This window comes from Lampris incognitus, chromosome 14 (assembly GCF_029633865.1).
Source record: "Lampris incognitus isolate fLamInc1 chromosome 14, fLamInc1.hap2, whole genome shotgun sequence".
Taxonomy (NCBI): domain Eukaryota; kingdom Metazoa; phylum Chordata; class Actinopteri; order Lampriformes; family Lampridae; genus Lampris; species Lampris incognitus.
In genome coordinates, this window is record NC_079224.1 from 34867088 (window position 1) to 34891905 (window position 24818).

The 24818-nt window shown below is 41.6% G+C and overlaps 1 protein-coding gene across 1 annotated transcript in view; it reads right to left on the reverse strand.

The window, feature by feature from the left end:
* Positions 1-1233: 1233 nt before the first annotated feature.
* rem2 (RAS (RAD and GEM)-like GTP binding 2) overlaps positions 1234-24818 on the reverse strand; it is a 46606-nt gene continuing 23021 nt past the window's right edge. Inside the window, exon 4 of the mRNA XM_056293866.1 lies at positions 1234-1556. Coding sequence (XP_056149841.1) covers positions 1234-1556 — 323 coding nt within the window. The remainder of the gene's footprint in view (positions 1557-24818) is intronic.

A 24818-nucleotide genomic window follows, 5' to 3' on the forward strand; every position in this document is an offset into this window, starting at 1 on the left:
ATGGTACAGGTGGGTGCACTGGCTAGACTGTACGTTAGCTGTTGACCACGGTAAACCGGTAGTGTATAAAACAGGAGTCTATAGGGTTCACATCTTATCTCAAATCGCCTACGATAAGCGTGGAACAGCATGCTATAAAACAGGGTCTACAATAGATCTACATTAGATGCTATTGGTCTCTACGTAGTCGATGTGGTTCACCCAAGCGCGTGTTAATTTGTTACTGAATCCCTCCTTCCTATTTTACCACCAGAAGCTATCCTAACATTGCGTTTGTGACTCTTTTCATCCAATTCTCTCTCTTTTTTCCCCATCAACTAACAACTAACTGATCCATCCAAGCTAACTTGGCTAATCAGGCTCACCTCTTCATCTCTCTCAACCTTCCCAGTTTTTAATCAAGTTTTATTTGTCCTTCTCTCTCCATCTCTCTCTCCTTCAGTCTCCACCCTTCACATTTCACCCGCCTTCATCTTTGACCTCCATCTACATTTCTGCCTAATTTACTCCAGCTCTCCTCCGACCCTCAAACTCTTCTTCACATCAGTTAATTCTTTGTTTTCCTCTTTTTCCCTCCAATTCATTCATCTCTACCTCCCCGCTGTCCTCCATTTTACTCTTTCGTCTCCCCCCTTTCCCCCATCTTTATACCACCACTCCTCTCCCATCTGTCTGCCTGGCTTTTGTGTGTGTGTGTGTGTGTGTGGGGGGGGGGCTGTCACTGTATATTAAAAAAAATCCTGTTTGATACTTGGAGCAGAGCTGTATGCGAGTTCGAACTATGTTTAAAATATTGTATTCCTGCGTTCAATTTTGAAACAGGGTACGTAAATCCAATTTAATTGCAATATTTAGCATTAGACTTTATTTATTCTTCTTGGCTAAATTGGGTGATGTGAGTTTTCATAATTCTTGCCCCACTTTCATCATTCCCTTGTTATTTAATTATCTATCTATCTATCTATTTGAAATATCGGATTCCTCCATTTACTTTAAAGAAATATGTTGATACAAATTCCTGTTTAATTTCAATATTTGGTATCAATTAATTAATTAGTTAATTAATCAATGACTGCTGGATAGGCTCCAGCATCCCCGCGACCCTGAGCAGGATAAGCGGTTTGGATAATGGATGGATGGATAGTATTAATTATTGAAGTGACAGCCCTACTATATGTGCGTATGTGTGTGTGTGTGTGTATATATGTGTGTGTGTGTGTGTGTGTGTGTGTGTCACAGTGCACTGAGGTCATGGCAGGAGCGGGATTTCTGTCGAAGGATTTTGCTCCCCCGGTGGCGGCTCATCTCCCGGTAGCGGCCTCGGTCTCGGTCGCGTCCATACGAGCGCGGGACTAGACCAGCCAGGAATCGCTTGGCCCTGCTGGTCAGGCTCTCCCTGCGGCCGGCCCCTGGGTCCCCATCAGTCCAGCCGGGTCCCACACAGTCACCCCGGGCCGCCCGCACGGCGCCCTCCAGGAGCTCCGTGGTGCCGTGGTCCAGGGAGGCTGACAGCTCCAAGAAGAGACAGTCGAACATCATGGCACTGGAGTGGCCCTCTGATACAAAGACATGAGAGACAAGACAGAGACAACGAAATAAAATTCATGACAGAAAAATACAAACATAATATGGGATCTATGTTGAGTGTGGTATGACCCACCCATTTCCTGACAAAGACAAATCATTTCCTGACAAAGAATAACACAACTATCAATGATATGGACTTAGTTGTGGATGAATTAATTCTCTTTTTTTTGTTGCTAATATTGGTCCTGGTTTGGCCAAGGAGATTGCAAAAAATAGTAGTGGAGGTGATGTGGAAAGTAAAGCTATTAATGTAAATAAATCTATATTTATAAGGGGAACAGACGAAAAATAAATTATTGAAATAGTTAAAACATTTAAGAGTAAGAAATCTGCAGAATGGAATGAAATTGATATGTCTATGGTTGAAAATATTATTGAGTCAAAGTGTTCCCGATTCCTGATACAGGTTCAGATCTAATCGGACATCTTCGTTTGCACTCATGGAATTTGTGGAGGAAAAACCAACTGCAATAGAAAATAAAGAATATGCAATGGGGGTATTCCTGGATCTCAAAAAAGCATTTGATGCAGTTGACCATAACTTATTATTACAGAAATTACAGATATGGAATTAGAGGGGTAGCACTCTCTTGGTTAAGCAGTTACCTGAAGAAAATGTATCAATACGTTCAAATAAATTACTTTGACAACTGTTGGTTACTTGTGGGGTACCCCAGGGCTCAATGTTGGTACCACTGCTGTTTGTTCTGTACCTAAATAATATATGCGAGTTTTCCAAAATATTAAAAACTATATTATTTGCAGATGATACAAATTTACTTTGTTGTGGTTAAGAATTTGAAAAATCTTTTGGATACAGTGGGAAAAGAATTGAAAATGCTAAAGAATTGGTTTGACTAATAAACGAACATTGAATTTAAGTAAAGCTAAATTTATTATCTTTGGGAATTGTTAACTAATTCGAATGGGAAACATGATAAATAATGCAGAAATTGAAAGAGCATCTGAAATTAAATTTTTTGGAGTAATAATAGTAAATTATATTGGAAGCCACATATAAATTATATTAAAGCTAAAACGTCAAAGTCAATTGCAATACTATATAAAGTCAAAAATCTTCTAAATAAAACTTCGTTATAAACCTTATACTGTTCACTTATAGTTCCATATACACCTTACTGCGAAGAAGAGTGGGGAAATGCATACAAAACAAAACACTAACCCAATGTTCATCCTTCAAAAAACAGCCATAAGAGTTAAGTAAAACCAGTTATAGAGAACCACAAACCCACTCTTTACTAAATTAAAAGCACTAAAACTTAAAGATTTGGTTGACTTCAAAATGGTTCAGGTCATGTACGGAGCAAAAAAAAAAAAATTTACCTGGCTGATAGTATCCAAAAGTTGTATCAAATGAGAGAAAGCGAACATGATTTGAAGGAATTTGTATGTTCTGAAACAATTAGTGAGGATAAATGTAAACTATCATTGCTTCAGTCAAAGGAGTTAATTTATGGGACTGTAGTGAGGAAATGAAAACATCTTGAACATTTAGTAGGTTTAAACAAATGTTTAAAATTAACATCCTGAACGGGTGTGGGATGGACGATGGGGACAGACAAAAGTACAGGATACAGGATGTGGAAGTTGTTTTGGATGTGTTTTTTTGGGGGGGTTTTTTTGCCGATTGTTTTGTTCTTGCTTTGAGTGTTTTGTATTTGATTGTGTTGATTGTTTTGTTTTTGCTGTTTGAAGTTACCTTTTGAGGTCTAACATAGTGTGTGTTAAAAGCGTAGGCATTATAAGCTGCGGCTTCAGTCTAAACCCTTTTTTGTTTTCAGGCTACAGAAACCTTTAAGATGGGTTATGTTTATGTTTTGAGTTGATGTCTAAGTATCTACCTCCTTTTTGTGGTTATGTATGTATGAAATATGATTTTGTATATCCTCACCTCACCTATCTAACCTCTCGAGAGGTCGTTGGGGCACCGCTGTTGAATCTGCAACCAGTATTCACCATCTCTGTCTGTCCTTAAATGCCCTCTGTAAGCTGGCAAAGTCAAGGCCTGTCCAGTCTCTGATGTTACATAGCCATCCATTTCTTCCATCTTCCTCGTCTTCACTCACCCCTCGTGGTGCCTTGCAGGATGGTCTTGGCAAGGCCGGAACGTCTCAAGATGTAAGCATACCATTTCAGTTTTCTCTTCTTGACAATTGTCAACAAGTTTTCATGTGTTCCAACGGCGTGTGTAATTTTGTATATGCAGACCGGAAAAATACATATACATTTATATACGTTTTTTTTTATTTTCCGGTATATATAATCCAGTGTTAAGCACCGTGCAAAAACATATCATTACTTTGCAGCCAGAAAACAAGAGGCTTTGGGTGGATTAGTCTTTCCTGCAAACCGTCCCTCTGTTGGCCGATGTGTAGTGTTAAAATCACTTGGGTCAACTCGAGACGACTCGGACTTGTTTTACGTAGTGGAGAATAAAGATGCCTTTGCATAACATTTGGATTGGAGTAACAACGGCAAGTTGACAACGGAATGAGTTGGACCAATGTTGAGTCACATCCTATTTCTACGCATGCTTACTTTCCTTTTAACTGTGAGCCACTGAAACTAAAACGTTAATTTAGTAACTAAGGTTTATTCCTGTGGTGTAACAATTAAAAAGCTGGGTCAATTTTTTTTTTTTAGGGTTATGCAAGTTTCAATACTTTCTACATGTATTTTCATTTTGTCGCTCTGGTTTGTTACCCATTCTAATTCAAATCACATCTCCAGCTTTCTCCGTACACGTGTAAAGCATGACTATAATTTAATAAGTACTACAGCATATTGTCAGGGCTGGATGGTCCAGTCCCAGAGGCCATCCATGAATCAAAATTCATAAAGCATATTCAATAATAAAATGCAAGACAATAAGCTTTACTGAATTTGAGGTGGCCTCACCCAGTACTGTCGATGCAGTGCCTTATTAGTCCACGTCTGCGTCTAAATTTTTGTCTTCGTTTGTTGGCTGAGAGAGCTGGCACTGGATCGGCTCCGAGAGCTGGCACTGGACTGGCTGCGAGAGCTTGGTCTGCTGTGCTGTGGGACCAGGGACCGCGGCCTTGCCTGGAGCTGCACCCGAGGAGGCAACACCGAGGGTGGTCTGACAGGATGCAGAAGCAGGGCAGGCTAAGCTAACCTTCTAGCCCGTGCAGACCGGCAGTTCCGATAACACTGATGACAGTCTGGCGGCGGCCTCACCTGGTGTTGACTGGTGTTTTTGATGTTGTCATGTGGAGTGCAGGGGGGTGTGTCAAGGGTGTCTGGCTGGGAGAGCTGGCGCTGGATCGGCTGGGAGGGCTTGGTCTGCTTCGTCCGGTTGCCACAGGGACCAAGGACCCTGCCAGGGGTTGTGCCCAAGGAGGAAACACGGAGGGGAATCTGACAGGACGCATAATCGGAGCAGGCAAGGCTAACCGCTAGCCCATGCAGACTGGCAGTTCCGACAGTCATCCTGGCTGGCCTTTGTTCCCTTGGACAGTGATTTTTTTTTGGTTGTTGTTTGGTTTGGATATATGTGTTAGTTTGAATATGTGTGTTCTTGTAGTTCTTGAATGTGTTTTTGTCTGTATGTTGCACTGCTGTGGACTGGGGAAACTGCATTTCGTTTCACTTCATGTGCACAAGTACATGAGGTGAAATGACAAATAAAGTGTTCCTGATTCCTGAACAGTAAAATCGAATGTGACTGAAAATAAGCAATCACTCATTCATCACCGTGTAAGAAGATTTGAAGGAACATGTTAGCCAAGTGGTGTGTTCTCATAGTTCCCCATCATACTACAAAGGCAGCTTTTGGTTCAAAGAGCCTCAAATGGTTTCCAGTAAAATACATCCAACATAACCGCCTTCAATTTTGATATGTTTGTCCAAGGTTACATAACATTTACCAGTTGTGGATATTAACTCCCTTAGGAAATGTGATGGGAACTGGGAGGATTGGTGTGACTTGTACATCGCAGGAAAACTAAACAATGTTGGCCAAGAGGATGGCACAACACAGGAGAGCTAACATGTCAGGCCAGGACTCTGCAGTCTACACCCATCTACAGGCCAGTGGCCACTCTCTCAAGGATGAGGGTGTGCACATCCTTGATAGGGAGGGAACACTGGTTTGAATAGTGTATTCAACTTTATCAGCGTGCATGTCATTTGATACTCTTTAGTAATGCAGTCTCAGTACTTTGCTTGTGACGAAAGCTGGATTGAAATTTATCAAAAATGTTATGACCCTCAGTCAGCTGCAGGATTTTGTCAGATGCAAGTGAGCAGCCCTCATAACAAGGGGAGTGAAATTAATGTTGGATTCTTTTATTGTCTAATTCCTCCGTTTGTCTATCAACTTCATGACAACCTGTTCTCTCTGTAGACCTCTGGTGTGAGAGAGAGAGAGAGAGAGAGAGAGAGAGAGAGAAAGAGAGACTTATCCTGTCTCCTTTTCCTTATCAGTTAACTGTGTTTATGAGCTGTTGGCATAGAGAGGCCATAATGACTGCGCACACACACACACACACACACACACACGCGCGCACACACACCCATTCTTTGTGTGATTTCCTGACTGAATGTTAATTCCTGAAATCCGTTTCTTATTGTCATCATAAAGCTGCAATTAGTTAAGAGGAATTTTTCATTTGTCATCATACATTAAGATGATGATGACACTCATGGGTTTTACTCTGGTGATACCGTTTTGGATGTTTTTTTTTTTCTCAGAGAAGAGTCGTTGAGAAAATGTGAGACGGGGCCCATGGAGACTTCATAAAACAAACACGCAGACGTAAATATGGGACAGAACGTGACTCGGTGAGCAGGGCAGAGGGTTTGACAGGACATGAATCATTGGGACAGAAACGTTAGATTGTGAAAACAGCAACATGGCGATGCATATCAAAGTGAAAGATAGACAGTTTTGACTCTTGATTTATAATCACCATTTTGATGTGGGGGAACTATGCCAGGCATGCATGAAGTGTGCACTTTTTTCACTCATGCTTGGACTTCAAAAACACTGGACACACTGGAAGTATGTGCGTGTGTGTGTGTGCGCATGAAAGAAAGAGAGAGTGAGAGAGAGAACACGGACAAATGCAAATACAAAAAAAAAGAATAACTGATTGAGGATTTGGACCCCTAGATATTTGATAGTGCAGCTGTGGTGCCACAAGTTCAACAGCATCTAAACTGAAAATCTGAGTTGCCAAATGAACGTCCCATCTGGGACCTTTGAAGTCACTCGCCAGCGAGACCCACTGCTTCCTCTTTGCATTAGAGAGCCAGTTAGTGGTTGTTGTTCAAAAGGAATCGGCGATACGTGCCATGATCCACGCCTGCCTGCCTGCGCGTGTGTGAGATTGTATATATATATATATGTGTGTGTGTGTGTGTGTGTGTGTGTGTGTGTGTGTGTGTGTGTGAAAATGTGTGTGTGTGTGTGTGTGTGTGTGTGTATATATATATAATCCAGTGTGTCAAGCAAATTCTTTATGAAACAGTACAAGCCTGTTTCATGCCATAAGCAATCAGCTGTCAATAAAGCTAGGAGTAGCTTTATTGATTATTATGCACACTCAGGACTACTGGCCACACACTCATCAAATTAATAATAATAATAATAATAATAAATGAAACTTATATAGCGCTTTTCTAAAATTCAAGTCGCTTTACAATAGACGGCGGTGAAACGAGACAACAGATAAACATAACAGACATACAGGGGTGTGTCTTACAAAACTTACACACATCCATTCTCAGAGACAAAGTAGACATACAGATATGCGAGTAATGCACGCAAGCACGTTGCTCATTTGTTCTCATGTGCAGCATTTCTTAATTACAATGAAATGCCTAATAAATGAGTTAGCTAAATAGTTTGCTGATTGCAGTCATTTAAATTCTTGTCAAATGAACTTGATTTCCAGCTCTGTTTCCTGTTTATCTGCTTCTCTGATAGCTAATTTCTTGTGAAACCACTTCATCCAGATGATTCACACCCTCCATGATGACATGAAAGGCTGTGTCTGTTTCCGTGGAACCCTTTCCCAGCCTTTCCCCATGGATCGTAATAATAATACTACATTTTATTTGTGGGCGCCTTTCAGAGCACTCAAGGAGACCTTACAGAACACAGTAAAAAACAAACAGCACTGTATTAGACAGCATAAAATCAAAACAAAGCAGGGTAGACAAAAAATGAATACAACAGATAAGTATAAAATCAACATCTGCACAAAACTCAGTGAAGCGTGGATAAGACTGAATACGCCAGTTTGAAAAGGTACATTTTGAGATGGGATTTGAAGGTTGAAAGAGAGTCAATTTTGTGAATTTCTTGTGGGAGAGAGTTCCATAGGCGGGGGGCAGAATGACTGAAGGCTCTAGTCCCCCCATGGTAGTCAAGCGGGCCAATGGTGTAGTGAGTTGGCGAACAGAAGAGGATCCGAGTGTGTGGGAGGGCGTGTGGCTATGGAGGAGTTTGGAAAGATATGAAAGAGCCAAGTTATTAAGGGCCTTAAAGGTGTGGAGCAGGATCTTGAAATCAGTACGGCATTTAACAGGGAACCAATTGCGTTGCTGAAGAACAAGAGTGATATGATCTATGGAAGGAGTTCTGGTAATGATACTGGCAGCTGGATTGTGGACCAATTGAAGCTTATGAAGACACTTGAGGGAAGACCAAAGAGGATAAAATTACAGTAGTCAATACATGATGTAACCAGGGTGTGAGTGAGTATGGTTGTGCTTTTAGGTGCAAGTGACGGCCGAAGACGATTAATATTGTGTAGGTGGAAGTATGCAGACCGAATAACATTGTTGATGTTGGCTTCAAAAGATAATGTGCTGTCCAGGATGACACCCAAACTCTTAACCTGAGGTGATGGGGGAATTGTCAATAGTCAGACAAAAGCTATCAGCTTGGCCAAAGTAGATTTAGTGACAACTAGGAGGACCTCAGTTTTATCACTATTAAGTTTGAGGAAGTGGTATGAAAACCAAGATTTAATTTCTAATATGCAGTCAGAAAGGGAAGTGGGAGGAAGAGTGGAGGTAGGTTTGTGAATAGATAGCCAATTGTCAGCCGCGTAGCAGTGACATTGAACGCCAAATTTCATGAAAATGTGGCCAAGAGGTAGTAGATAAATAATAAATAGGAGGGGTCGCAATACAGAGCCCTGGGGAACACCGGTAGTAACAGGAGAGGACCGAGATCTCAAATCTTTAAGTTGGACAAATTGAGTGCGGCCAGAGAGATATGATCTAAACCAGTCAAGGGGGGGGGGGGCAGTTAATCCAATGGAAGCTAATTTTTCTAGGAGGATGTTGTGCGAGATGATATCAAAGGCTGCACTCAGATCAAGGAGGACAAGTATGGTTAACAGCCCAGAGTCAGCTGCCATCAAAAGATCATTAGTGATTTTCACCAAGGCTGTCTCCATACTGTGCATGGAGCGAAAAGCCAGACTGGTATTGTTCAAACAGATTGTTGTTAGTCAAGTGAGCATGTACCTGAGATGCAACTGTTCTTTCAAGTGTTTTAGAAAGAAATGGTTAATTTGTGATTGGGCGAAAATTATTCCAATTTTTGGGGTCTGCACCAGGCTTCTTGAGTATTGGAGTTATTGCAGCTGTTTTGAGAGATGAGGGAACAAGGCCAGAGGTAAGGGAGGAATGTATATCAGTTATTAAAGAGGATAGAGAAGGTAGTCAGGCTTTTACTAAATGAATAGGAAGGGGGTCTAATTGACAGGCAGATGATCTGGATCTGTGAATAAGACCAGATATTTCTGCAACAGTTGGGAGTTTATAACTAGATAGTGAAGAAGAGAGGGGAACATAGAAGGGTGAATAAGATGAACTGTATGCAGTATTGTTTGATGAGGTCAATTGCTGATGAATATTTTCAATTTTGGCATTAAAAAAGGTCCTGAAGACATTACACTGAGCAACTGAATGAGGTGCAAGAGCGTCTGGTGGCTGTAAAATATTGTTTACCATGGAAAACAGGGTTCTAGCATTCCCTTCGCCTGATCTAATTAAATTTGCATAATAAGATGATTTAGCTGTGGACAGAGCCTCCTTATTATGAAGTATGTGATCATTATACATGTCTTTATGAACAAGGCCAGTTTTCGTGTAAAGGCGTTCCAGGCGACGGCCTTTAACTTTAAGCTGGCGTAGTGCAAGTGTAAACCAAGGGGCAGAGTGGGTAAAGGAAACAGAATGGGTTTTTAAAAGGAGCAAGATCATTTAAAAGACTATAAAGGTCATCGTTGTAATGAGAGACCAGTTCGTCTGGGGTGGACAAATTGTCTTTGTTGGGGAGGTTATCAATTTCACTAGTGAGAGCAGATAAATCAATATTCTTAATATTATGGAATGAGATAGAGTGTGACAAATTTGTTTTGGATACTGTTAAATTAACATCGCAAGACACTAATTTGTGGTTGGAAATGGGCAAATCAGATGCACTGCAGTTAAGGAGTTACACCAGAGCAGCAAATCAGATTAAGTATGTGTCCTTTGGCGTGTGTAGGAAAATCAATATATTGCTGAAATCCAAAACTGTCCAAGCATCATGTAAAATCCCTTGTGAGAATATTGTGGACATTGTCCATGTGTATATTAAAATCACCCAGCAATATTACATTGGGGGATAAAGAACATAAGAAGGTTAGAAAAACAGAAAGTTCATTTAAGAAATTGTTATTGGGCTTCGTTGGTCGATAAACAGTGGCTAGAATGGTAGGATTTGGCCCATTGAATTGTAGGGCAATGAGCTCAAATGAAACATGCACAGTTATGGAAGACACTTTCCACTGTGAAGTATTGCAACCCCCCCCCCCCCCCCCGCTGGTGTCATGGGATTTGCAGGTGTACACAAACCCAGGAGGAATAGTTTGATTAAACTGTGAAAAGTCATTTGGTTGTTGCCACATCTCAGTCAAGCATAGGAAATCAAACTTACAATCATTCAGTAGATCATGAAGTAGGAGTCCCTTGCTGGTTAGCGAGCGAATGTTAAATAACCCGATGGAGAGGTTATTTTTTCCAGTTTTGATGCTAGCCGATCTGGCTGGGTTAGCTAGTGCACTGTGGTCGACAGTCCGTCGGGATTTTCTTGAGGGACAAGGAAAGGAAGACCAGAAGGAACGGACTGGTTTTGTGTCATCGAAGTTGATGCTTCCGTGGGATCCACGGTGAATGTATTTCCGATGAAAATGACGAACGATATCTTGGTGAAGTTGCAGTGCTGGTGGTGGCTCAGAGAGGTGGGGTCATAGTCGAAAAAGTTCCATTGACATGTGTTGAAGTAGCAGTGTTACTGGATGGAGTATCAAAGACAAAGTAGTCCAGGTGAAATTAATCCATATAAACAGCCCACTGATCCACATTATTCCCAGTGTTGTACCAAACGTAGGCTCCGAAGTAGAATGAGAGTCGCTGGGGGGGGCGAGGAATCCAGTAGACAGGTATAAAACAATTGGTAGCCAAAAACACACGGGATTGTCAGATGAAAACAAGCAAACGTTTCAGAAATTGTCAGCAGAATGAGCTACTATTAATTTGGCTAAAGGAACAGTAGAGTCAACGACAGAGCAAAAATTAGCAGAGATCCAGCGGGCAGCAGCGGCTAGTTTCGCCAGCATTCACCCAACAGGAAATTATGATTTTACCATCGACGCTTGTTCTCCAATCTTCACCATACCTTTTGGTATTTGAAGTGCGGTGAACGATAAGCAAGGCTCAGCATTTTCGGTTTTTACCGATTTTCACCGAAAAATACTCAGATTTTTTAAAAGAAGCAGATCAGTTTAAACTGATTTTCACCCGGATTTTATGTTTCCACAGACCCAGAAGTTGTTCCTGTTTGTGTGAGGTTATGTAACAGTGAAATTCGGCATGCTGGATGGCTTTGAAAAATAAAAACTGAAAACGCTGAGCCTTGAAGATAAGAAAGATAAGAAAAAGAGATTAACCTAAAATAAATTAGTGGTTACTATAGTAGTTTTTGGTGGTTCTTGAATATATATATACTGTAAATATCATAATTAATTAATCTGTTCAGATCTTTATTGTTCAACTTTATTGTTCAGCCTTATATTTGCATTTTTGATCTTGACCTCGTGTAATAGCCCTGTACTGTAGGCTAATGTTAGTTATTCTAACTAGCTTAGCTAGCTAGCTAGCTCCTGTCCTGTTTTTCGCAATTTTTGCAAAGAAGAATTATGATGGATGCAAACATAGTGGACCGGAGCCTACGGGAATCTTTTCACACTTTCTCATATGAGGAAAAACTAGGAGTGAAGACACAGGAGAGACCAAAGTCCCCTATCAAGATGGTGCAGAGAGTGGGCTCGATAAGTTGAAGTTTTAAGTGTTCTAGGTATGACAAGGTGGAGTAGCTAAGAGGGATTGTGCTAATAAACCGCTTGTATTGCTGGCCTTGCGTGATGTGTAAGTGTGCTGCTGCAGGAGATGGGTGTTCTTCAAAGTTTGCAAGAGATGGATTTGAGGATCTACAAAATTTTGACAGATCTGTTAAGCTTCATGAAAAAAAAAAAAAATCAAAGGAGCATATCAGTGCAGCCGTGCAATCTAGTCTGTTGGGGAAATGTGAGAATTGATACTCGCAAAGCATAATGACACGGTCTGGAAAAACCGTGACATTCTGAAAAGGTTGATTAATTCGGTGTCATTATTGGGTCATCAGCAGCAGGCATTTAGGGGGCATGATGAGAGTGAAAAGTCCGATAATAAAGGAAACTACAGAGAGACGGTAGAAGTGTTTTTCCACTATGATGATGTTCTGGCTGCTCATTTGAGATCATCCACTGTGTTTTCTAGGATGTCTAAGACCATACAAAATGATCTGATTGAAGTCATTGCTGCTACCGTTCAGGAGATAAAAAGTGAGATTGCCGCTGTGCTTTTTTTTTTTTTAAGTTGCTTCACCAAAAATTTTGGTCAGCAGCCGCCACTGCATCCATGGTATGAATATGTGTGTGAATGGGTGAATGTGAGGCATACACTGTAAAGCACTTTGAGTGGTCGGTAGACTAGAAAAGAGCTATATAAATGCAGCCCATTTACCATTTACTTGCTTTCAAGCCAAATATATGCAACCTCAACATTGTTTGAATGCTTTAATAGATATTTGTTTATATTGAATGTTAACATTTTGTATGTTGTAATACTGCACGGAATAAAAAAATAATTTGATTTTAAAGACACGGAGATGGACAGAAGAGTTTCTTTTTATATATATATATGCAATTTATGTATTTTGATTATCTGGTCCTGAATAATGATTTGGGAGCTCCAGCGGAGGTTTTTGTATAAGCCCTCAGGCTTCCTACTTTTCCTGCATACATAATACAGTTTCCTTTTTTTAATCCTTTCTTAACTTGAGCAAATAAATAAACCTGCACCTCAAATAAACTTGAGAGAGACAGAGAGCGAAAAAGTGAGAGAGCGAGAGAGAGACAAAGAGAGCGAGAGACAGCAAGACAGAGACAGAGAGAGAGAGAGACAACGAGACAGAGACAATGAGACAGAGAGAGAGAGAGAATGATGTCTGGATAGGGTTACGTTAAATACCATAGTACTCTCTGTCCTTTGAGGAATTAAATCAGATTTCTTGGCCCTGGCTCAAAATGATAAAAGCGGTTTATATGTCAATGTGACATTTGCAGATAAAGTCAGAGACTGCAAACGTGTGGCTGTGATGGTGTGGTTTGTTTACTGCTGCTTCTCAATACGCAGACAAGCAGACAGATCATCCAGAAACAGAGGCTGTAATGGCACTGCTGGCACAAGATTCAATATTTCACGGATATCCTTGATGTTTTATGAATATCTGTTTACTGTGTGGCCTTTTTTTTGCTGCCTGAGTAGGAAACAATTCAGGTCACACTTTTATCTGCACACTCATGCTAAAATATACATACTAAAATAATATGCAAAGTCCTATACATGTAAGGGGTGGTCATGTGTGGTGTGTTCAATAAATGAAAAATCTTATTGCATGTTGCTGATATTTCTTCTTCTTTATTTGGCTGCTCCTGTTAGGGGTCGCCACAGTGGACCATCCATTTCCATTTCTTCCTGTCCTCTGCATCTTCCTCTGTCATGCCAACCACCTGCATGTCTTCTCTCACCCACATCCATAAACCTCCTCTTTGGCCTTCCTCTTTTCCTCTTCCCTGGCAGCTCCATCTTCAGCATCCTTCTCCCAATATACCCAGCATCTCTCCTCCGCACATGTCCAAACCATCTCAATCGGTCTTTCGGACTTGTGCTGTTTCCAAGGGCAACGCGACGCCGGGCACCATCTTCCAAGGATCAGAGGCATTGTTTACAAATTAGCTAGCACTTTAGCCACTGACTTAGCCGTATATTAGTATTACATTTGCCTTTACCCTTGCCTCACAGATGTTTAAAGAACTTGATCGATTTGCGTCTCACTGCTGCAACCCAGACCATCCTACATCTCTTGGTTAAGTCCTCTACGTTCTTTCCTTTGTTTGTCTTCCAAGAAGGGAAAGAAAAAAAGTGTAACCCATTCTTGAGTTTAATACCGGAGCGATCGTGGGATTTGCTGTGGTAATTCTTCACACAACAGGAACACCCAACCATCTCACCTGCATGCACTAGCTAATCTAATGTATATATGTATATGTATATGTATATATATATATATATATATATACATACATACACACACCTAACCTAAAATCTTACCAAAGAAAATCTGTGATATTAACATTAATTTGAAAAAATATTCGACATACTAATAGATTTAGTAAGAAAAATCTGTGCTAACAGCTAAAAACAATGATTAATGTTACTTGGAAGATGGCGGCGTGTGACATCATGATCGAAAGACCGATCTTGCCTCTTGCTTTGTCTCCAAACCGTCCAACCTGAGCTGTCCCTCTAATATATTTGTTCCTAATCCTGTCCTTCGTCATCACTCCCAATGAAAAGCTTAGCATCCTCAACTCTGCCACTTCCAGCTCCGCCTCCCATCTTTTCATCAGTGCCACTGTCTCCAAACCATATAACATAGCTGGTCTCAAAACCATTTTGTAAACATTCCCTTTAAGTCTTGCTGGTACCCTTTTGTCACAAATCACTCCTTACACTCTTCTCCACCCACTCCACCCTGCCTGCACTCTCTTCTTCACCTCTCTTCCACACTCCCCGGTACTTTGAACAGTTGACCGCAAGTATTTAAACTCATATGCCTTCATCACCTCCACTCCTTGCATCCTCACCATTCCACTGTCCTCCCTCTCATTCACGCATATGTACTCTTGTCTTGCTCCTACTTACTTTCATTCCTCTTCTCTCCAGCGCACACCTCCACCTCTCCAGGCTCTCCTCAACCTGCACCCTACTCTCACTACAGATCACAATGTCATCTGCCAACATCATAGTCCATGGAGACTCCTGCCTGATCTCGTCCGTCAACCTGTCCATCCATCACCAGATATGTTGCTGATATTGAACCAGAAATTGTTGGTGGTGTTGATATGATGACCATCTGTAGTGTAGTCACTATAGCAGATCAACAGAATGGAACAGGCAGCTCTATCCATAGGCGAAATCTAAATAGTTCTCTGTAACATGGGCCGAAAAGGATTATAAATGATATCTGAAACTCTGTAAGGACTTGATGGAAATATTCACATGGCTTAATAAAAACACCCAGAAACTGCTTGACCGCCGTCACATGGTTTCTGAGAGAGTGTCCCTGGAGACTCAACCTGGCAACCCAAAATGTATTTTCATTAATGCATTATGAATTATTACTGATTCATCACATATCAAAAAATAAGTTAAGTAGTGAGAAATCATCAATCAGTCCTTGACAAAGTATACCTTATTGTAAAGTGGTCCCAAGTACAAGGCTTGCTATCATTGATCCTTTTCTCAAGTGCCAATTATCAGAAACAAATCCCAGATAATTATTGATACACTGTTCTGGCAAATTCCAATTGAAAATGCCAGATATGGCTTTAGACCAGGGTGCAAACCTATTAAATAGTCTATAATAAGATTAAAGGTAATACTCGCAATCATACAAGAATAGAAACTAAATCTCATATAAAATGCTCCACAAATGGAGCGCGCTGCTTGTTTTGGTTAAATATAAATGAAACAAGTCGTTTGCTGTTTTATGCAAACCCATCAATCCGTTGTACTACATTACAAAAGCAAATGAATAACAGGACATCGACAATTTTCATTTTACTGCAATTCTAATACCCCCGCCCCCCCATATTTTCTCTGTATAACAACGTGCTGGTCGATATTCAACAAATTTATATTTGATGACATCCCTACACATCTGTACATCCATACTGCAGTTCCATACAGCATAAGGCTGGTGTAAAGATGTTATCCTGTTTTTTATGTTGCCCCATGTAGAAAGCAATAACCAGAACAGATCTGGGCCCCATAGGTAAGAAATAACCACATAAAGGAAGAGTTGCATTTGAGCCGAGTGTGACAATCCAGCCAATACAGTGTAACCTGAAATGAGGTACAAAAAAAACACAAATCCCCAACCATATCAACAGGGCTTATCCTAACACCAATAACAGCTTACTGAGGAGAGAGGAGGAAGAGGAGGAGGTGAGAGCAGAGGGCATGAAGAGGAGGTCAGAGAAGAATGCTGTGTCAGCATGGAGCCGGGGGGATCAACACAGACATGAGATCACTGACGGGTCCAGACAGGACGTCGTGTCGGGCCGAGGAGGCGCAGTCAAAGGGCACCAGCTCCTGGATGACATCCTGCATGAGTCAGCAGGACCTCACCCACTCAAGACTCCTCTGACCAGGAGGAAGGAGACAACAGGTGCAGAGCGAGGACTCCCATTTAAAAGATTTTTTTTTTCCAAACTCACATCAAAATACAGCACACGTAATCAACCTTTACCGAGCTCAGCTGCTTTACTTTAGGAAACGTTATGTCATCATCACCATCATCATGTACCCCACTTAAGTAAATAAACTATGCAGAGCAGACAGTGACCACCGGTCACTATAGTGAAAAAAGTTAAAAAAAGCAAATAAAAAAAAAAGTGTTAATGACTGCACTTTTACCATGAAGTGAGTTGATAGGTTATGAAAGGGGAGATGTGCAGTGTCATGTATTTGCTGTAAGTGGTCACATGACCAGCATTATTAAATCTGCATGAGCCCACAACACAGCATGGCTGAATCCAAGTCCCAAAAACAGCCTGATAAAGCATGTTCCCTTTTAGATAGGACCTTTTTTTCCCCTCCCTTTTCTCCCTAATTGCACCCGACCAATTACCCCACTCTTCTGAGCCATCCCAGTCGCTGCTCCACCCCCTCTGCCGTTCCGGGGAAGGCTGCAGACTACCTACCACATGTCTCCTCCGATACATGTGGAGTCACCAGCCGCTTCTTTTCACCTGACAGTGAGAAGTTTCACCAGAGGGACGTAGCGCGTGGGAGGATCACGCTATTCCCCCCCCCCTTCCCCCTCCCCCCCGAAGAGGCGCCCCGACTGACCAGAGGAGGCGCTAGTGCAGTGACCAGGACACATACCCACATCCGGCTTCCCACCTGCAGACACAGCCAATGGGGTCTGTAGGGATGCCCGACAAAGCCGGCGGTAACATGGGGATTTGAACCAGGATCCCCATGTTGGTAGGCAATAGAATAGACCACTACACAACTTGGACAGTCTAATGACTGCACTTTTACCATGAAGTAAATTGATAGGTTATGAAAGGGGAGATTTGCAGTGTCATGTGTTTGCTTTAAGTGGTCACATGACCAGCGTTGTTAAATCTGCATGAGCCCACAAGACAACAAGGCTGCATCCAAGTCCCAAAATCAAATGGGGCCTTTATTTATTTATTTATTTTGTGCATACGGTCTTTATGGTGTCTTGTATTGCTGTATCAATATAGTTTTGCAAATATTTACTTTGCGTGTTCACAACATCAGTATAAACTTTTTAATGGTCACCATGATGACCAATGGGATAGCATAGTTTGAAGACACTCAGGGCTCTTGTTTGCAGTTTCTGTCTTTCTTATTTTTACTTTAGTTTGACTATGAGTCAGGTGTGCAGGATCTGGGTGACCCCAAAGAAGTTTCCTCTAATATCTAATAATATCTGGTCCATGGCTGAAAGTCCATTTTTCTTGTTTAACTTACACCAAATGAGGAACAGTGAACGTGTGAGCTTTCATGGACCTGAATAGAAATGAAAATACTGAAAACAAAACTCAAGCAGAATAAAGCTGGATTTGGTAAAACCGTAAGCTTGTTCAGTTTTATTTAGAAATAGTGGCATGTCAACACGTTTGGTCTGATTATTATTTCACACAGTCTGTTCACCATTAAGCCCGATGCAGAGATGAGCTGCATTGGGTTTAATCTACATTCTAGAGCTAAGACCAACTGTAGCGTTGCGTGCCGGTGACAAACGGAGATGGAGACGAGGATTTCGGTTCATCAGCAAAACAACTACACAACTTTATTTCTAAACAGAATTCAACTAAACCTACTGCGGTTGAGAGACGCTCCCAAAATAATAAAGCAGCATCAGTTGGCTGTTCCAGTTCTAACCCGATGAAAATGCTCTCAGTCCATTAATGATATTAGCATATTTTCCTTAATTCAATGTGTTTGATTGACGTGCTTTCACTCCTGGGTTGAACAGACACAAAAAGAGAGGGCGGGGGAGAGAGAGAGAGAGGATAAGGGAGAGACCGCGAGAGAGAGACCGCGAGAGAGGATAAGGCAGAGACAGCGCGAGAGAGCGAGACAGACAGGATAAGGGCAAGACAGAGCGAGAGAGAGACATTCAAAGATGACAGGGAGGACACCAGGTGAACATAGGGCAAAAAAGCAAAAGATGCTAAAGGTGACGTGACAGGCAGGACGGGAGGAGTACAGGAAGGAGGAGCGGAAGGAAACCGAAAGAGGATGACAGAGACAGAACGAAGAGCGATAATGTAGACTAAGCAGAGAAAGCCAGGGAGCATAATAATCAAATGCACCGTGGAGCAAAGCCTCACCCACACCCAGCCACTGATAAATATGTTGACAGTTTTAACAGCGTGTGCATGTGTGTGTGTGTGTGAGAGAGAGATATGTTCAGAATGAGAGCTATAGGAAACTTAAGAGGACAGAAAGAAAGAACAGAGACAGAGGGAGAGAGAGAGAGAGGTAAATTTATGAAGAGGCAGAGAAAAAACTTAAGAGGACAGAAAGAGAGAGGGAGAGATTGAGGTGGGTCCATAATATATGTTAGATATTTTGACAGTGATACAATTTTGTGTGTGTGTGTTTGAGAGAGAGAGAGAGAGAGAGAGAGAGAGAGGGGGCAGTGTATTTGTAGATAGAGATAGGAGAGTTAAGAAGATGGGGAGGGAGGGAGGGAGGGGGAGAGAGAGAGAGAGAGAGAGAGAAAGAGAGCAAGAGAGGAGCGATAGATACATATACAGAAAAAAGACAAAAAATAAGCTATCACAGAGAGAGGGAGAAAAAGATAAAGAATGATAGAGGTGGAGATATCTAGAGATAGAGGCAGAGACAGGACAGTGAAGAGTTAAGAGGATAGAGAGCGAGAGAGAAATGAAATGAGGGGTGTAAGTGAGAGATTGCGGAGTAAAAATGTCACTGCAGACACCATAAATAGACTTTATGACCCCGGCTATCGTAGCAGAGAGTGTGTTAGGAGGATGTAAACGATCGTCCGGCGAGTCAACTTCCTCCGCCGGGCTCAGATATCCGCATCAAGAGCAACCCCATCTGATGCCTCGGTAATTGAGATGCAAATTTCCATGCTGCTGACCACACTGCTCCTCTCTGGCCTTTGATGAGAGGAGAACATGCCCAGCACTACTGCAGCTTCTCTCCTTCTCTTACCATATCTCATTATCTATCTACTTTTTTCTTCTCTTCCCAAATTTTCCACTCCCTGCCTCAGTAAAACATGCAACACAAACCGACCATGTTAGAATGAGACACAACAGAAAAATAAAATAAACCTGATACTATCAGATTTTTTACATTAATGGATAAGTGAATTATATGACGGAGGAGGACAGAGAAAGACTCAGCTTTCTCGGTATGCTTCGAGTGAGAAAAAAGAAATGATCTCAAAATTAATATCTACAGTATAAAGACATCACTACCGACAACTACACTAATCACAAAATCCAAATTGTTTTATTTTTATCAACCGCACATTTCCAACTGAATAGCTAACATTACATTTTTTTCTTTAATCATAACTGACTGGATGCTTAACACTGATTTTGTAAAATAGATGCTAACACCGGTTCAAGTTAGCTCGTCTGAATCATGCTTTGATTTAACCGACAACCCAGAAAAGCAAACTGACAGTTCGGAAACACTTAAACATTTTTATCTAAAGATTGATTTGTTTGAGCAGGTCAAAGGTGATTGAGAACGTCTTCCTTACATCTCTGTCGATGGTGTTTCTGTGAAATCCTACCTGGAATGAAACCACATGGGCAATACCAAGTGACAGAATAGTGATGGGGGTGGGCGGGGAATATATTTTGTAATTTATTTTTTTTTACCAATGATGATAACGTCAAAAAAAAGAAAAAAGACAAGCAAAACTTTTGGGGGGGGGGATTCCCCTTTTTTCTCCCCAATTGTACTTGGCCAACTACCCCACTCTTCTGAGCCATCTGGTCACTGCTCCACCCTCTGCCGATCCAGAGAGGGCTGTAGACTACCACACGTCTCCTCCGATACATATGGAGTTGCCAGCCACTTCTTTTCACCTGACAGTGAGGAGTTTTGCCAGGGGGACGTAGCGCATGGGAGGATCACACTATTCCCCCCAGTTCCCCCTCCTCCCTGAACAGGCACCCCAACCGACCAGAGGAGGCGCTAGTGCAGCGACCAGGACACATACCCACATCGGGGTTCCCACCTGCAGACATGACCAATTATGTCTGTAGGGATGCCTGACCAAGCCGGAGGCAACACGGGGATTCGAACCGGCAATCCCCATGTTGGTAGGCAATGTAATAGACTGCCATGCCACCCGGACACACAATTTTTTTTAAAAAATTTTTCAAATGCAAAACTTTTATCGTCTTTGATTATGACATCAAAACGTTTTATGTTTATTCTGCACAGATGGTGCAGCTAAATGTCAGACTGAAATTTCAGCTTGTGAGTGAGTTAGAAACAAGATTCATGGAGGTCCTTTGCATCTAAGAAGGTATTCTATGTAATATTAGGGTTGCACAATTACTCTTATGTTGATCACGATTTCAAAAAGCAAAAGGAATCATCAGCCAATCAGACCACTTCCTGTCCAGTGAATTCAGGCCGGTGTCATAACGGACCCCATAGTAAAACAAACTGCTGCACTAAGTCCTGCTTTCCTTCTTCTACCAGGCTATTAAACGCTGATAGTAGTCATTTTAAATGACTGTTACATTCTTTTAAACTCATTTATTTACATGAACCATAACAAATGTATTTTATTTACCGCTGCTTGTGGTTTGGATGTTTCCTTGTATGTTGATCTGTTGTCTCTGATATAAAAACCACCTTGAGTTGTGTGGATGGGCTGTGTAAGCTGCATATGAATCGCCCTTTTTGGGATCAATAAAGTTGTCTGAACTGAACTGAATATTGGCTTCCACAATTAATTAATTAATTGTGTCTGGCGGTGACTTTTTACACTGGGTTTAACTTGCTCTGGTGTGGAGAAAGTGTTATTTTGAGTTGAAGATTTGTACATTTGAATATTTATTTACTTAATACATTGTGAATGTGAAGGCAATTTTCTGGTGATTTAAGATGCTCAAGTGTACTAAAAGTAGATTAATAATCACGATAAGTACTTGTGATCACAATATTAAGCAAAATAAAATGAAGGCACTTTATTTTGTCATTGTACAAGTTACAACGAAATTTGTCTTCTGCATTTAACCCATCCTATTGTATAGGAGCAGTGAACAGCTGCAGCGCCTAGGGACCAACTCCAGTTCTTCTTTCCGTTGCCTTGCTCAGGGGCACAGACAGGAGTTTTAACCCTAACATGCATGTCTTTTTGATGGTGGGAGGAAACCAAAGCACCTGGAGGAAACCCACGCAGGCACGGGGAGAACATGCAAACCCCACACAGAAAGGACCTGGGACCTGGGTTCGAACCCAGGACCTTCTTCCTGTGAGGCAACAGTGCTAACCACTGGGCCACCGTGTCACCAAAATAATCTTGATTATCACTTTAGCCATGATTGTGCAACCCTATGTAAAACTTGTGTTCGCTTTTTTTTTGCCTTTTAGTGAAGCACTACTTTCTTCCTCTAGTGTCCCTATGTAGAGCCTCCATTTATCACTATGCACTTAAGCTCTACCTATACCTCTCTTCCTCGCTCTCTCTCATTCTCTCTCTCCTGTCACTATTGTTATCAGACACCAGCACACATGTAAGTCTTACATACACCAGTCGATAATGGGGAGGAGAGACGGGACCATGCATGTGCACCTGCGATTGCAGGCTTGTATTCCTCTTTCCATCCTGTGTGTTTGTGCACATACTGGAAAGGCACACATACGTAAAGACAGCGATGGCAGTAGCCCCCCTGTGAGAAGGAGATAATGCAAACAGGTATACTATAATCACAAAACAACAGAGACAGACAGAGAGGGTGAAAGTGAAGAACTGACAGATGTGTTACTACTGTATGTCCACCCATGAAATGCGAGACTTGTTTGTTTATGCTGGATGGATGTGACAGCGGGTGACTCTGGCAGACTACCGTGTAGACAGATATAGCGAAAGTTGACTTTAGATACCATTGGTAAAGGATCTGCAGGTAACATACATAAGCAAGTCTCATGTCTTGACAGTGAAGTCCACGCCAAGTCCCAAGTCGGTTAAGTCTCAAGTCCCAAGTTACACTAATAAGGTTGAGTCAAGTCAAAAGTCCTTATAACTTTAATTTTCAAGTTCCAAACAGGTGTTTGTATGTTTTTAATCAAATTAAATTTCATTTCGATTTGCTAAACTAACTAAATCACATTAAAATGGGCAATAGGAAAAAGAACTTGAGTTGGTCCCTGGGCGCTGAACCACAGCTGCCCACTGCTCCTATAAAATAGGATGGGTTAAATGCAGAAGACAAATAATTACCTTCTTCTTCTTTGGGATTTTATTTTATATTGTATTTTATGCGATTATAATTTATGATTTTTGGCAACATGGCCAAAATTTAAAGGACCAGTGTGTAGGATTTAGTGGCATCTAGCAGTGAGGTTGCAAATTGCAACCAACTGAATACACCTACACCCCCCCCCCCCCCAACCTGGTGCCAACTGGCCTCCATTCAGGACTTGTACACCTCCAGACTCAGGAAACATCACTGCAGATCCATCACACCCTGGTCTCAACCCGTTCCAACTCCTCCCCTCTGGTAGGCGCTACAGAGCACTGTACCACAGAACAACCAGATATAAAAAGTTTCTTTCCGTGGGCTGTCATTCAAATGAACGCTTAACACTGTCAAATAAATCCAACCATTTTGAACATACTGTACTGTACATTGTACTAGGCCTGTCAGATAGCATTTGAAATTCGAATGTACATTCGAATTATGGTAATAATATTCGAATTTGAATATGAAAATATGAAATTCGATTTTTTGTAATATATTTTTTTAATATATTTTTTCCCCCTTATTAATATTATTATTATTAATGCACACACGTTTAAATGGAAATAAATGATGGTTTCGTGAAACGTATTTTATGAAAATAAGCATAGCCTACATCCGTAGTAAAACCGGAAATTAAAAAGCTCTTGTCAGTTCCCACGCCGAGCGGGCGGGCTCATAGCACACAGGAAATGGCGGAATCCGAGAAGAACGTTGGCTGTGACCCAAGCGCTAGCACTAGCACTAGCACATCTCCTGCGAGAGTCATTCATACTCCACAACATCTGAGAAGTTACGTATGGAAATTCTTTGGGTTTTGGGCTGTTAATGGGAAAATCGAAGAGAGAATATATCCACACCTCGGGAAGATGGCTCAGAGATACCTCGCCGTGCCAGGGACATCCGTGCGCTCTGAGCGTGTCTTTTCTGATGCGGGAAACATAGTCACCAAAAAAAGGAGCGCTCTCGAGTCTGAACACGTGGACGCTTTGGTTTTTCTCGCAAACCACTATTAGCACAACTTCTTATACTACTACAGTGAGTAGGACTCTTGATTTTATTTTTTTAAGCCCCGTGGGTCATGGATAATTTACTATGCCTATGTTACTTACGGTAAATTCGTTAACACCATCTGGCCTTTTCCTAGCCAGATTTATTTTACTTGTATGTTACTTAGAGTAGGCCCTAGTTAACATCATCTGGCCTTTTCCTAGTCAGATTTATTTTATGTTTAGGGGTGCTCAACAACAGTTTTTGGACTAATATGAGCGGACAATGTGCTGGAGTTGTATGTTGTCATAAATATGCTGTTAATAAAAACACGGGCTACAATAGACTTACTCTCTCTGTATTGATTTTTGGGGGTGATATGCAAATTCAAGGTATTCGAATGCCATTCGAACCTCAGTGTGTAATATTCGTTATTCGTTCGAGGCCTATTTTTGGCATTCGTTCACAGCTCTATGTACGTATACTGGTACACTGTCATGTCCATCTTCCTCATGCATGTATGCAAGTAACCTGCTAACCTCTATTTCAGCACCTCTGATATATTCTCTGCACCACTGCACGTTATTGCCTCTTATTTCGTCTGTTTTTAGTCAATGATTGTGTACATATCTGAAGAACGCTGTGTTGTAGTGTTATTATTCTTTGTTAAGTACACTAAGAGAGCCACAAAATGGTAGTCAAATTCAATTTATGTGCAAACCTACATGGCCAACAAACATGATTCTGGATTTTGGGGGTCCGAGTGGCATAGCTGTCTATTCCGCTGCCTACCAACATGGGGATCTCCGGTTCGAATCCCTGTGTCACCACAGGCTTGGTCGGGCGTCCCTACAGACACGATTGGCCGTGTCTGCGAGCAGAAAGCCAGATGTGGGTATGTGTCCTGGTCGCTACACTAGTGCCTCCTCTGGTCAGTCAGGGTGCCTGTTTGGGGGGAGGGGGAACTGGGGGGAATAGCGTGATCCTCCCATGCACTACGTCCCCTGGTGAAATTCCTCACTG